General features: G+C 33.8%; 1 protein-coding gene across 3 annotated transcripts in view; it reads right to left on the bottom strand.

The window, feature by feature from the left end:
- Positions 1–15,707, bottom strand: part of STAG2 (stromal antigen 2) — a 114,860-nt gene that overhangs the window by 47,474 nt on the left and 51,679 nt on the right. For all 3 annotated transcript variants that reach the window (XM_004685775.2, XM_004685776.1, XM_012727174.1), the window contains exons 5-8: positions 12,240–12,336; positions 8,222–8,298; positions 5,620–5,824; positions 1,809–1,960 (exon numbers count right to left, since the gene is read on the bottom strand). In XM_004685775.2, coding sequence (XP_004685832.1) covers positions 1,809–1,960; positions 5,620–5,824; positions 8,222–8,298; positions 12,240–12,336 — 531 coding nt within the window. The remainder of the gene's footprint in view (positions 1–1,808; positions 1,961–5,619; positions 5,825–8,221; positions 8,299–12,239; positions 12,337–15,707) is intronic.

Genomic DNA, 15,707 nt, shown 5'->3' with positions numbered 1-15,707 from the left:
CCACTCTGTCTCTGGTGAATCCTCTCACCGCTCCTGAGCCTCTGGCCTGTACCCCAGTTCTGTATGTACAAACAAATAAATCTTTAAAAAAAATAAAAATAATTAAAAAGTTGTTGCAATAACAACTGGAGGATTTTCCAACATTTTGGTGGTCATATATAATTTTTTTATTCCACTAGACAATGATAACCACATAGAAAAATTAACAAGTGTTATATATGAAGTAACTAAAGCCCTTTGATATCTGGGCTATTTGATTTGGCTTTTAAATTTTACCAGGTAGATTAATTGTTTTAGTGCTCACACATGACCCTTATAAAAAGGTAAAAATGTTAGATGGAAAAAAAAATGTACAAAATGATGTAAAAATAAACTTTTGTAATCAATCAATCAATAAAAAGGTAAAAAACTCATATTTTATCATCTTGGTTTTCATTACCTGATAATAGATAGGATAGTCATGTTATCTAGCTCAAAGACAGAAGTGAGTTGGGTAAAATCACTTAAGAGATTTTTCTCTCTGATAAATTAGTTTGAAAGAAACAAACTTCATGTGAAATAATCAAGCAGAGATTTCAAATCCTGGTTGGTTTGTCAACTCCCACATATTTTAATTTCAGAACTTGAGAGTTAAGAGAAAATTGTTTCACAAATTGAGAGCAACCAGAAAACTTTTCCATAATCTAAGTATTAATTAGCTTTAGATTATGTTCTATGCTTTTAAAAAATGCATTATTCTCTTTTCATAACCATGACCTTGTATTAATAAATAATGCTAACCAGGTCATGTATGTCTTATATTTATTAGCAGTCAAAAATACAGGTGTTCTTACAATGTTTTTAAAAACTTAATCTTCATCTAGAGGTAGTATTGGAGTACAGGAATTTTAATCTCAAAACCTTTTCATTAAATTCACTTATTCTATTTTCACAAAATTAAACTTATAGCTAAGAATTAGACTGTAATTTCAAGGACTAAGATGTATGTAATGGTTACCTAAAAATTATCTGATGAAATTTGGTAAGTAAATCAAGGAACAAAATTCTTCATTTCAAATGATATAAAGAATGTATAAGTTTAAGGAGGAGAAAAATGCGGACAAATCTTTGCTGGCTTCTTTTGCTTGCATCAGAGCACTTAAAAAAGTTAGTGACTAATTTAAAATTTAAAATTATACCTAGCTACCAAGCCCCCAATATTTCAAAATCAAGTAAGTTTTTATTACAAAGTCAAATATTTTAACTCAATTGATTACTAATTCTGAATCATCAGGCTGTGCCAATTATTAGGAAAAAATTAGTTTTCCCAATTATTAGATAGCAAAAGAATTTCTCACCAATGAAGGAGGAATTTAAATTAGAAACACATCATTGCCAAGGCTTTATTGGCTTATTTAGCATTAAGGTTGAAAAAGCATTTTCCTCAAAGCTGAATGAGATAGTCATTCATTAATGTTATCCAAATACCTCCTATATTACAAAGTACCAATTAAATACCCTAAATAGCCCATAAGTCATTTCTCTAAATAATTTCACATAACTGAACCCTAAGTGCAATTTCATTAACCTCATGGTACGGTCTTAAGACTCCTTACTTGAAGCCTTAAATTCAATCCTAGTTGACACAAAGAAAAAACATTAACATTAACATAGTGATGAAATGGAGAGTCATCAAAAAAGACCTATAAACAACTGAAATGTTAAATTTAAATCTTCAATAAATTTTACCAGGTAAACTAACCAATATAATTAATAGTGATTAAGTTGATTACATAGCAATAGCTTAAATATCCAATATAAAAGCTTACCTCTTTCCGCTTTTGTAGCAGAAGTTCTAGCCTCTCATTGGCTCGTTTTCCAATCATTTTATTCCTTTCTGCCTCATATTGTCTTTGTGTATTATCCATATTAATGCTAAGATTTAGTGCCACATTCACCAAAGCTGTCATTAACTTCATAGCTATTTTTAAACAGAAAATATTGAAATTAGTCTCAAAGATGAAAAAATTTACAGCTTAAAATAGAATTAAGAGAATTAAAAGCAAGATGGGCTGCTCTGCTTCTAATGGAAAGGAAAACTACAACTGCTATAAATAATAGCAGTAAAGTAATAGCTAAATTGTATTAAATACTATAAGCCAGTTACTTAAATATTACATTCTTTCCATGGATTAACATCTAATCCTCTCAACAGATCTCAAACTTAATCATCCCACTTCATACATGATGAAATCGAAATGCAGAAATTAAGAAATGTGCTTCAAATTACAGTTGTTACAAGTAGTTAAAGAAGGATTCAAAAGAATGTAATCTCACTTCAGACTATGCTCAAATCACATATCCCCTACAAGGACCTTTTGCAGAGATCATGATTGACCTAAGCAATTAATTATCTCAATAAACCAAAAGGGAGGGGAACTTGAGTGCCTTATGTCAAATTATTACACTGTGTATGTAGAAAGGATGGAGTTATATCAGTAGGATTTCCTTTAATCTCACCTTTACATATTAGCTTTATAACTATGAATGGTAAAATTATAAGGCTATAGCTAGAAGAAAAATCAAGAAGTACAAAGGGGGGATGGAGAAGTACAAAAAATAAAATATTTAATAAAATGCTTTTAAACAAACTTCCTCCAAATCCCTACCTTATTTTACTAATTGTACAATCTTACCATTTTATGTGTTAGCATACTCCAGTCTGTTGCTCAGACCTGGTTCACTGAATAGTAAGACAATATACCACTACAACTTAATGTGTGGCTATTCGCTCTCTTTAAAAAGAGATTTTTCCAATCTCTTGCTCTGAGTTATTTTACACCCTCAACAAACTAGGTTGTCATTCTAATCTAAAATCTTTTACCTTGGGCTTTCCTGTGGTGGCAAAGGGTAAAGTCTCAGCATTATCAAGCTATCACCAGCTACTGCAGCATGAGCTCCATCCAGATGTTGGCCAGGGAGCTAACCTACATGGCGCAGGAAAACCGCTCCTGTCCTACATGTTTCTCCCCTCCACAGTGTATTTCAGTAGATCTGCCTGTTCTGCTCCCCACTCTTGTCTCTGGTGAATCTTCTCACTGCCCCCACATCTCTGACCTACACCTCAGTTCTTGTAAAAATAGATAAAAAAAAATCTTTCATCTTATACCAATGTATTTGTTATTTACTTTAGCTATCAAGTTTTTGACATTAAATGACAACTTAAGTTAAAAAAGCAAAGTCACATTTGTTATTTGTGACTTTCAAACTAAAAACAAAACCTATAGGGAAACTGTATTTTATTTTCTTTAAAACAAAGGACTTAATAACTTTAATTCTTCCAGTCCATGAGCAAGTGATCTCTTTCCATTTGTCTTCTATTTCTTTTAACAGTGTTTTATCATTTTCTTTGTAGAGTCCTTTCACTTCTTTTGTTAGGTTAATACCCAAGTATTGGATCTTTTTGTTTCAATTATAAAGGGAATGGTTTTCTTCACATTTCTTCTTCAGAGAGACTGTGTATAGGAAAGCTATTGGTTTTTGTGTGTTGATTCTGTATCCTGCTACTTTACTAAATTGGTTTATTATTTTGATGAGTTTTTCTGCAGTTTTTGGGATTCTCCATCTATATATATTATCATGTCATCTACAAATAATGATAGTTCTACTTCTTTCCCTATTTGGATTACTTGTATGCCTTTTTCCTGTCTTATTGCTCTGGCTAGGACTTCCAGTATTATACTGAAAAGCAGTGGTGAAAGTGGACATCTTTGTCTTGTTCCTGACCTTAAGGGAAAGGATTTTAGCTTACCACCACTGAGAATGACACTGGCTATGGATTTGTCATATATGGCCTTTATTATGTTAAGGTATGTTCCTTCTATCCCAAGAGTTTCAAGTACCTTTATCGTGAATGGATGTTGGACTTTGTCAAATGCTTTCTCCGAATCTACTGATATGACCATATGGTTTTTATTTTCTTTTTGTGGATGTGTTGGATTACATTAATTGATTTTTGAACGCTGAACCAGCCTGGGATAAAAGGAACTTTCCTACACTGCTGGTGGGAATGCAAACTGGTACAAACACTATGGAAATCTGTGTGGAGGTTTTTCAAACTGCTAAAAATGGAGCTTCCATATGATCCAGCAATTCCACTCCTAGGTATCTACCAAAGGACACAAAAAAAGTCATTCAAAAGGACACCTGCATCCTTATGTTTATTGCTGTTCCATTTACAATAAGGAAGATGTAGAGTCTGCCCAAATGCCCCAAATTGATAACTGGAACAAGAAGATGTGGTATATATACACAATGGAATATTACTCAGCAATTAAAAAGATAAATTTGTGGCAACATGGATGGAACTGTAAAAGATCGTGTTTAGTGAAATAAGCCTATATATTATTATAATATATATATATATATTATATATATATATATGTTGAGTTGTGTTGTGTTATGTTACATATAAAATAAAGTAAAAAAGAACATCAACTAACAACTATAAGCCAGAGATAATTTATGGGGAAGGAGAAGGGAGCAAGATCAAAACTGTGGTGAGAAGAGCACATGGGACTATAGTGATGGCACAAGGGTGAAGGGATGGTGGGAAGTCCATGGGGATTACAACTGAGATGAAAAATGTACAAAATGAAGAATATTGTAAAAGTGTACACACACACACACACACACACACACACACACACAAAATATTGGTTTAAAAATGTAAAAAAAAAAGAGGACTTAGTAGAAGCACATCTGTAATCACAGTTTTAACTCTTTAGAAAAAATATTCTAAAGAAAAAAAATATCTCTACCGTTAGCATATGAAAAATTTTTATATGAATAGAAGTAATCTCTTACTAAGGCTTAGAATACCATAGTAACACCTAGCTGATTTATTCAAACTCAAACCAAAAAGCACATATTCAGTAAAGCGTATTAACAATTACACCTTTAGCATAAAGTAACCAAACATTTTATCAACATCACCACCAAACTTACTTTTCAAAAATTATTTGACATTTAAAAATATAATTTATTTCTATGGTGATGGCACACAGGTGATTTGGTGATGGGAAGCCCACGGGGATTACAAATGAGATGGAAAAAGGCAAAAAAAATGATATAAAAATAAACTATTATATTATTTTCAAAAATGTAATTTGTTCCATTAAGGTTTAAAGATCAAGAATCTAGTCTCTACTCAGAAATATTTAAAAATGAAGTTTTTGTGGTAAGAGTAAGCATCATCTTCTAAGGACCAGCATATGAGGAAGACAAAATAAGATTTATTAGGACTACACATTCATAATGACTGATAGTCTTCCCAAATTTGCTGTCAATATCCTACCTGGTAACTCATTTTTCTATCCTTAAACACCACTTTTCTTTTCCTCTGGTATAGAAAGTAATGAAATAGGTTTACCACCGCGAAAATCTACATATAGAACTATAGGATGCTTTCACAGAATTAAAACTGAAAATTCTATCATGTTCCCAGTAATTAGGAGTTTAGAAAAAGACAGAGCATGCTCTTAGTGATTACTTAATAAACAGTGTTTCTTCATTTCTCTCAAGTGAAAATCATTTTCATCTCTAATCTAAGGAAACAAAAAATTGTTGCTAAATACTAACCTGCCAGGGTACTTGTATGTCGAAATGCTCTGACTTGTGAGTCAGACAATCCTGTAAGAAGTGAGATGACTGTATCCATCATGTACTCATCATATATGATACTATATTGACACTGCCGTACTAATACACCAATGAATTCACAAAAACTGGATTTGAATTTTTTCCACTGAGGACCAGCCATGGTAAGTGGATAATCTCCACTATCCTAAAACAAAAATTTAAAACAGCAATTTCAAATTCATGACTTAATGAAATTTTACTTTTTTTAAAAAATACTCGAGGCAAAAACTGGTAAGACTCCATCTCACCCTTTTTTCTCACATAAATCCTCAAATTAAGCAGTAGAAGTATATACAAAGATAGAGATAAGACAGAGATACATCTGAACATCTATATCCTTTTAAAAGCAAAGTGTGTTCTGAATGTACATTAACCAATGAAATACGGACTAGTAAAGCCTCTCAAATGAAACTAAACATTCCAATGAACATATATATACTAATTTTTTAAAACAAAAATAATAAAATCTATTCTCTTAAGTTGATTCAAAACTATGAAATCATCATCTTAGCCAGTCAAATAAAATGATGCATAAAGTATCAAAAGATTAAAATGAATAAACATAAGTTCAAGATATCAAATAGTAAATAAACAACCAAACAATATTTTTTTAAAGAAAACAAAACAAAGACAGTATAATCCTGTGAAAGAGAGGACTCAGAAATCCTTCTATTCAAAGATGGGCATCTTCCAATGAAATTACATTAAGATTCTCCATTAAAAAAATCAAGTCATTAAGTAACAAGAAAAGGGTTTCCCTGGTGGTGCAGGGAATAAAGACACAGTGCTATGAAGTGCTATCTACTCTGCCAGAGAGCTAACCCACATGGCACAGCTGGCCTCTCCTCTGGCCTAGTGCTCCCCTCAGCAATGCATTTCTGTAGATCCATCTGTTCTGTTCCCACTGTTTCTGGTATATCCTCTCACCACCCACCACCCTCGCACCCCTTACCTAAACCTCAGTTCTTGTATGCATAAATAAATGAATAAATCTTTAAAAACAAAAAGTACAGGCCAATACACAGAAACTCAGTCTCTGACGAGTATCGAAAACCCTTAACGTCATTTTATTAGTACAGTTCAGTAACTTTTTTAGCAATTAAATGTCTCATTGGAATACATAAATAAACTTATGTATTTATTTATGTATAACATAAATAAATTCAAATGACTCTTATTTGAGAAAAAGGACATTTTCCTCCCTCAAAAGGTTTTCTTCCATATTTTCTGACTTATTTAGTGACTATATTGAAATTATTGAAATGTGTCATCTTAATTTTTATTTGAACTTGTTTTGTTGGTACTTTCAAATCAGGTTTCAGGATTCTTACCTCAAATAGTTCTTTCTTTTAATAAGAAGGTTCTCACTAAAACATTTTATTTTAAAGTTAAAATACCCATAATAACCTCTCAACTGCTTAGAGACTGATTTACAACAACTTAATGATCATCAATGATTTTTTGGTTGTTGAAGATTTATTTATTTATGCATACAGAACTGGGGTACAGGCCAGAGGCGCAGGTAGAGAGGATTCACCAGAGACAGAGTGGGGAGCAGAACAGGCAGACTGACTGAAATACACTGCTGAGGGGAGCAAGAGAGACAAAAGAAGTCTGCTGCACCATGTGGGTCACTCCCTGGCTGGTATCAGACTCTGCTGAAGCAGTTCCATTGGGTTAGGTTGGGATATATCCTATTGAGGTTTCTGCTAGCTTCTGTTCCTGCTAGCTTCCTACTGCTGCGCTTTAACCCTTTGTGCCATCAGGGAAGGCCCTCATCAACGCTGTTTTTAACAACTCTTGCCTACCTTTTAGATCTTGAAAATTCTTTCAACAGATTAAGGGGAAAAATTATGATCAAATAATATTCAAATGAGACAAGGTTTACTACTTGAAAATTCATGGGAAAATTTTTGAAGACTAAAACTAATGGTGCTGGAATACAGATACTGAACAAAACAAATAAAATCCATGCCCTACAAAAGCTTATAGATTATAGTAAATCTAAGTATGTCTTTATTGGTTAATTCTTCAAAGACATCACACTGTGATAAATAATCAACTCAAGTTTAAATTATTAGTTACCATTGTTATTACTACTCGTGGAAAGTAAAGATTTTAAACAAGAAAATAATATATTCCTTTGTTTAAACTACCTGGTTCCCAGTATTTGACCAAATCTTTTTGAAAACACTCCTGTTTTAGGCTCTAAATTTTATTCTTTAAATTTTAACTTTTTGACTATAACAGTAACCACTTAAGTTTTTACTATACTTCAGGCACTGAAAAATGTCAAGAAATTGTTCACATTAATAAATTCAATCTTCATAAAAAATTTTTGAAGTGCTATTATAAATCCAGTGTTATATATAATAAAAATTATGTTAATGCATCAATCTACCCAGGATCACATAACCATTAACTGACTGAATTTGTCACCAAAAAACTTATGCACTATACTTTCAGACTTTAAGAATACTTTCCATAGTAAATCAAGACCAATGTTCATAACTTTATAAAAGTATTTGGAGTAATAAGTTACCTCATCAAACTCTTCAGTCATTTTTCGAATTATTTCAGAGTTCTGCATATGTCTAAACATTTCTGCTGTAACAACACCTGAAATTTGCAAGTGTGAGAAGTTAATACATGGCACAATTTTTAAAAATCACTAAAATGAAAAAAAAGGGCACTAAAATGTCTGCAGTCACATAATAAGGCACACTTTATCACACGATCTTTACCATGATACAATGCTATAAATAAAAACAAGTAAATGTCACTCTCAACATGCATAAGAAACAACCCCATACTTCTAACAAGAGTCCTTCTTTTATTGTACAATCAGCCTTGGCCATTTCTATGGGACTTACTACTGCTCTTACCTAAAATATGTATACTGGCTTAAGCTCATTTAATATATACCAAATATCATCAAGTATGAGGTGGTATCCTTGATAACATTTGAAACAGTGAGGGTGAACCTGATCATAATAAGGAAAGAGTAATATGAAGAGTTCATTTTAGTCAAGGCATCTTTATTGAACACTAAGATATATAAGGCAACATGCCTTACTTACCAAGCCTTTAAAAAGGTTTTATCAGAGCTAGAAGGGATTATGCTCAATAAAATGAGTCAGAAGGAAAAAGAAAAATAGTATTGGATAGTTTCACTTATAGGATGAATATGGGGGAACCAAATAAGGGATGAAGGGGAAAATACAGTAACAACAAAAAGGCATTCTCCAGGGAAGGAAGAGGGGAGAAAAAGCAAAACAGGGGGGGGGGGGGGGGGGAGAAGCTCGCACAAGGAATCAATGGTGATGGTGCATGGGTGATTTCCGCATGGAATTCTATGGGGTTTATACCTGAGAGGAGAAAGCAAACATTGTACAAAAAACTATAAACTATTAAAGGTAATATATAAAATACTCTATTGAATGAGAATGACTGTTCACAAACCACACCAAAAAGAAAAGGGAGGGGGGGAAGGGGAGAAGAGAGATGAGTACTAACTCAGGTGTTTTACACAGAATGAATTAGATATGGACATTTAGAATTTTAAAGGAGTACAGATAGGAAAGATAAAGTATGTACATTATAAGAAGTAGTAAAAGTTAGCCAGGCAGACATCAAATGTCAGAAAATATTTCTAGGAAAAAGTTATGAATAGGAAACGACACAGGAAAACGAACATGTATTTCCACTGAGGGGGTGTCAGACAGAGATCAAATGTCAGAAAATATTTCTAGGAAAAAGTTATGAAAAGGAAACAACACAGGAAAATGAACATGTACTTCCACTGAGGAGGTGTCAGTGTCAGACTTAAGGAAAAAAAAAAACAAAACATGTGAAGACTGGATTTTCAAAACCTTAATTCTGGGTCGTTTATTCTTTGACAGTCTTACCACAGAATGTCTTGGTACAAGAATGAGAGTTGTCATAAAAATTGGGTATAATAAAGATTTATCTCAATTGGCCAGAGTTATATATTGTATGTTTGTGTATATGCACATAAATCTTAAAACATCATACTTTCTTCTCAATCCCAAACTTGAAAAGAACAACCAATACTTGAGCTTCTGAGTACCTTCTTTATGGGCATGCAATTTAAACCTTTCTGGTAGTTTTAAACTACCAGAACAGAAATTAGTATCCATTGAGCCTCCTACATACCAACCATGTATCCATTGAGCCTCCTACATACCAACCATGTCACATACTTTTTGCCCTGGTAACAGATAAGTGAAACTAAGGCTAAATCAAAGAGAAGTTAAATAATATATCTGAGGCTACTGAACTATATATCATGCTACATAACTCTGAGGTAAGATTAATATCTAATGGTGGTAAGGTAAAGCCCTACTTACCACAACATTAAAGAACCAAATGGTTGTTTTTACAATATTAGCACATTTGAAAGAAACACATTCTCAATAAATTCTTAATTTAAATCTAGAATCATATTATCTCTTCAGAATATTTTACCAGGTGTGGTAGACTTGGCAAAATACTCAAGAAGGACAAGTAACGCACCCCTAAAACAATGTCAAAGAAATTAAACATTTATATATAAATCTCACAGCAAACATAATACATTTTGACAAAAATCCCATTTCTAAAGCACTTCTTCTCATCTTAAAGGCCATATAACTGCCCCAAACCCCAAAATAAGCAGAAAAGAAACAGGCTGTCATAAACTCCGGGCACCACTCAGAGTCCACTGCCTTACAAGTATGAGAAGCATGAAGTGAGACTACAAAAAATGGGCAAACTGACAGAGAGAGCTGACTGGGAAAGAAAAAAGTAAACAATACTGGCCACAGCACCACCTCCAGAAGAGTCTGGAGCCATTCAGTGCAAAATAATTGATGCTAATAATGACAACCCTAAGTATATAGGAAAAGGTTAAGTACACTTTTTCTGCTCATGAAAGTTTCTCAAGAGAATATAAGAGGATTCTATCAAAACAATTATTTGTTAAAGTACCTAATGACCTTAACTTTAATTATATGGTAAACTCTGCTTTTCCGGGACATTTTTAAATTCTAAAATGTTATTATAATAGTAATTAAGTCTACCTTAATTAAGTTTTTAGCGCCTTAATTTAAAAAATCTTGCAACCTACTTTGTGACAAGATATATCCAAATATCCAAATGCTATGTGACAAATATCTGTATTATAAATAAACACACTAATGCCAGAAAAGAAATGAATCTGTTAAAAGAAAAATGACACGATTAGGACCATGTCTTAAAATTACAATTCAGAAATCTAATTATGACAGGAAAACTGACCAAACCATAGTGTTACACAGAGGACTGGCACCAGTACAGCAGCTCTATAATCAACCTCTCAAAAACATTTAAAGAAAAAGTACATGGCCTTGCCTGTATTAATGGAACAGGCACATGCACTCTTTCCCAGAAAAACTGAGATGGGCAAAATATAGGCAATATTAGCACTGAATATTGGCATTGGCATCAGTAGACTTGATAAAATAATGAAGATGCCTATCAGGTCTCACATATATAATGTTAAATATGCATACTGCACTAAATATTGTGATCAACTTCAAATAAAATGCATTAGCATATATATTACTTCTCTTTCAATTTCAATGGGAATATTTTTAAATAAGTTTTATGGAATTAAAAGAATAGACATAAACAAGTTGCTTCTTGGAATTTTTTTGAGATCGATATTCAGGTCAGTTATTCTTTAACATCTTAAATTTTAAATATATTGCAACCTTCCTTCCTGACACTTCTGGTGCCTATGTTTTGGGTGCCATTTTCATTAAAAAAATGTAATTTCCCTGAAAACTCTTTAACACTTACTTGTCTTGTTATCTCCTAGAATTTCAAGGATAGGCTAAGTATTAGGAAGACAAAGAATAGATCAGAACCTGCCCGGGATCCTTACTCATTTACTACTACAGCTCAGGGTGTGTGAACTCCCAACTTACATAATTTCCACCCCCCACCCTGCCAAAATCTGTACTATTTTTGTCCCAGAAGACATTTCTGAATTCTGTGTTTTCGCCATCCAACTTTAAAATCCTTCTAAATAAACTGAAAATATTTTGATTAAGACCCCACTCCAGAGTTTTACCTTTAAAAAAAACTGGCAAATTCACCAATACCTTAACTACTTACTTATTTACTTACTTACTGTTATTCATGGTACTTTTTAATTCCCTAAACTTTAAAATCCCTGCCATATGAACCTGTATCTCTTCATTATCTTCTTTCTCCCTTCTTAATCCATTTCTTTGTTCCTAAAACCAGATGCTGAAAGTGGGAAATATATCTAACAAAAGTAGCATAAGAATTATAAATTATCCAAGTGTTTAGTTAACTTCCATGTCTGAAAATAGCTGTCTCAACAGAGTTCTTACTTTGTTCTATGTTCTTTTTAACTGATACCATCTTAAGGTGATAATGCAAGCAATTCAATAGGTTGGCATTATTTTACATGTAACTGTTAGTAAATGTTTGGTGGAACAAAAAAGAAGAGACCACTAAAGAACACCGCCACCAAAATAAATTTCTCTTACCTTTACAGCCCGAACACTGAATAAAAAAGTTGATGAGGTCAAGAAGTGCTATATCTCGGTCATGCTTGTATGACTCTATCCAATCATCTACCACCGACTATAGCAGAGGGGGGGAAAAAAATAAGCTTTACCTTATGTTCTAAAATTAAGTCTGATTAAAGTTACTGAAATTCAATACTAAAAAGTGGTAATCAAATTACTTCAAATTAACATACATACTTATATACTATCTATAAAGTCAAGTTTTAACAAGAATAAAATTCACAAAATATCTCTTAATAGCACAGCATGATGGCTATCTTCTATTTATTTGCAGTAAAAGGAATCTAAAAACTATAGAGCACAACTCTATGAAGTGTAATTACTCATTATTTCTTTGTGAAGTTAAAAATATCCTAGAGGGCCTCCCTGGCAGCCTCAAGGTCAAGTGTCAGTTCTAACACCATAACTACCCTTAGTCCTCCCTCCAGAGGCAAAGTGGATTAGCAAAGCGGCCTGAGTTATATCTGGGCCAGGGAGCTGACCCACATGCACAGCAGAACTCTCCTGTTTTGCCCGGTGCTCCCTTTAGCAGTGTATTACAATGGATCTGGCTCTTCTGATTCTCACTGTCTCTGGCAAATCCTCTCACGCCCCTGGCACCTCTGGCTTACACCCTAGTTTTTCTATGCAAAATAAAATAAAAATCTTACAATAAAGGAATAGTCCTTTTTAAAAAAAAAATCCTTGAAAATATTGTCATGTTATTTTTATTGATAATATGCACTGAGTAATATTTAAATATTAGCCTATAATGGAATGTAATATAGTTTTAAACAAGTAAATGCCTGAGATGATGAATAACAAAACAAAAATAACATTCTTCCTACAGTAAGCATTACTATTATTAATAAGAAAGGCAAATTGGTCGTATAAAAATCCCATTTGGCTTCTTTGTAAAAACTAAAATGTAGGCCCTCCCTGGTGGCGCAGCGGGTTAAAGCACAGCACTGAGAATCTGAAGCTACTTCCGCATGAGTTCAATCCCCGCTTGCCCAGGAGGTGACCACGTGGCGCGGCAGACCTCTCCTGACCCGCCCGCTGGTGTACTTCATCGATCTGCCTGTTCTGCTCCCCACTCTGTTTCTGGTGAAGCCTCTCACCGCCCCTGAGCCTCCGGCCTGTACCCCAGTTCTGTATGAATAAATAAATAAATCTTTAAAAAAAAAAAAAAGTAGATCCTCGCATTCATATACTAATGCAAGGGATTAGATTAGACACAGTAATTTTGAAAAAGAACAAAGCTGAAGGACACACACTTCATGATTTCTAAACTTACCACAAAGCTACAGCAGTAAACAAGACAATACAGTACTAGCGTAAGGATAAACATGTAATTCAAAGGTCCAGGAATTGAGAGTCCAGCAATAAAAACATAAAGTGGATAGTCTGACTTGTGATATGTATGCCAAGACAATTCAATGAAAAAGAGTAGCCTTTCCAACAAATGCTTCAGCAACTAGAATGAAGTTAGATCCTACCTCACACCATATACGATACTTAACTCAGAAGAGACTGAAGACTTAATAGAAGAGTAGAAAATATTCCTGACCACACATTAGGCATAGTCTAGATAAAAGACCAAGAAGACAACAAAAGAAAAAATGAATTTCACTTACTTAACATTAAAACTTCATGTTTCAATGGACTCCATTAAAGAAATAATAAAAAAAGGACAAACAATCGATAGAATGGGAGTAAATATATGCAAATCATATTTTACCTGACAAGCAATTTGTGATCAGAATATATAAAGAACTGGGCACATCGGGTTAAAAGCGTAGCACCATGAAGCTATCCGAAGCCACTGAAGCCCGACTTTGATCCCTGGCCTGGAAAGTGACCCGCATAGCACAGCAAGCAGACTTCTCCTGACCTTCTTGTTGTTCCCCTCAGCAGTGTATTTCAGTCCATCTGCCTGCTCTGCTCTCCACTCTGTCTCTGATGAAGCCTCTTACCCCCTTCCTCCCACCCCCCGCACTTCTGGTCTGTGACTCATTTGTGTACATAAACAAATAAATCGTTAAAAAAAAAAAGAATATATGAAGAACTCTTACAATTCAATATTTTTTTAAAGATTTATTTATTTATGCATACAGAAGTGGGGTATAGATCTGAGGTGCAGGGGTGGTGAGGGACTTTTTTTCACCAAAAAGAGAGTGAGGAGCAGAACAGGCAGATTGACAAAGTACATTGCTGAGGGGAGCAGAGGGTGAGGCAGGAAAAGTCTGCCACACCATGTGGGTCACTTCCGTGGCGGGGTATTGAATTCATGCTGAAGCAGCTGTGGCTAGCTTCCTAGTGCTGAGCTTTAACCGGCTACACCGCCAGGGAGGGCCCTACAATTCAATAATTTTAAAAAGCAAAATAACCCAATCTGAAAGTATAAACAAAGGATCCCAATATACAAGCGAAGGGACACTAACACATGTAAAGATGCTCAAGATATTGGCTATTAAGGAAATGGAAATCAGAACAACAGTAAGATTATCACAACACACCCACTAGGGTGGCTATAATGAAAAATCCAGACTGGTATAAATGATGGCAAGGATGTGAAGAAATGAAACATTAAATGCCACTGGTGAGAACATTAAATGTTGCTGCCACTTTGGAAAAGGATTGGCAGCTCCTCAAAAGGCTCAAGATACCACTTGATTCTGCAATTCAATTCGTAGGTATATATTAAGAGAAATGAAAACACATGTCCACACAAAATCTTATACAAGAATACTCATAACAGCACCGTTCACAATAGCCAAAATTGGAGCTAAGCCAAGACACATAAAAAGATAAATGATATACAAATTATGGTATATCCTAAGAGTGGAATATTATTTGGCAATAAAACAGAACTAAGTTATAACACATATACAGCAAGAATGAACCTTAAAAACATTAAGTCAAAGAAACCACTCAAAAAGAACCATAAATATTATCCAATTTATATGAAATGTCCAGAACAGGCAAATTTATAGAATTAGATTAGTAGCAGCCTAGATCAAGAACAGTATAGCAGAAAGTGATTTCTAATGAGTATAAGGTTTCTTTCTAAAATACTGAAAATATCCTAAATGCCTCCAAGGTATCACAAGCAAGATCTCAAAAGCAGTCTCAGCTATGGCCCCCAACCATCCTGAGTGGGAAAAGAAACATCCTTACTTATTTCTCTCTAAATTTTAGACCCACGGAAACATAAAGCGTTAACAAAATGGTTCTTTTACATCACTACGTTTGGAGTGATTTCTTAAGTAGCAATAAATATCTGAAACAAGGACCATTCTCAACAATAAAGACATAAAATACATAATGAAATCTTAAAATAAAACCATATCACATTAAAAAGTTAGCATGTGGGCCCTCCCTGTTGATGCATAGGTTAGGACGTAGCACTGCAAACTGGGTGCTGCCGCTTCAGTGTGGTTCGAT

Source organism: Condylura cristata, unplaced genomic scaffold (assembly GCF_000260355.1).
Source record: "Condylura cristata isolate star-nosed mole 26May11 unplaced genomic scaffold, ConCri1.0 scaffold00019, whole genome shotgun sequence".
NCBI lineage: Eukaryota > Metazoa > Chordata > Mammalia > Eulipotyphla > Talpidae > Condylura > Condylura cristata.
The sequence above is the reverse complement of the archived record's forward strand: the minus strand, read 5'-3'. Positions and strand labels throughout refer to the sequence as shown.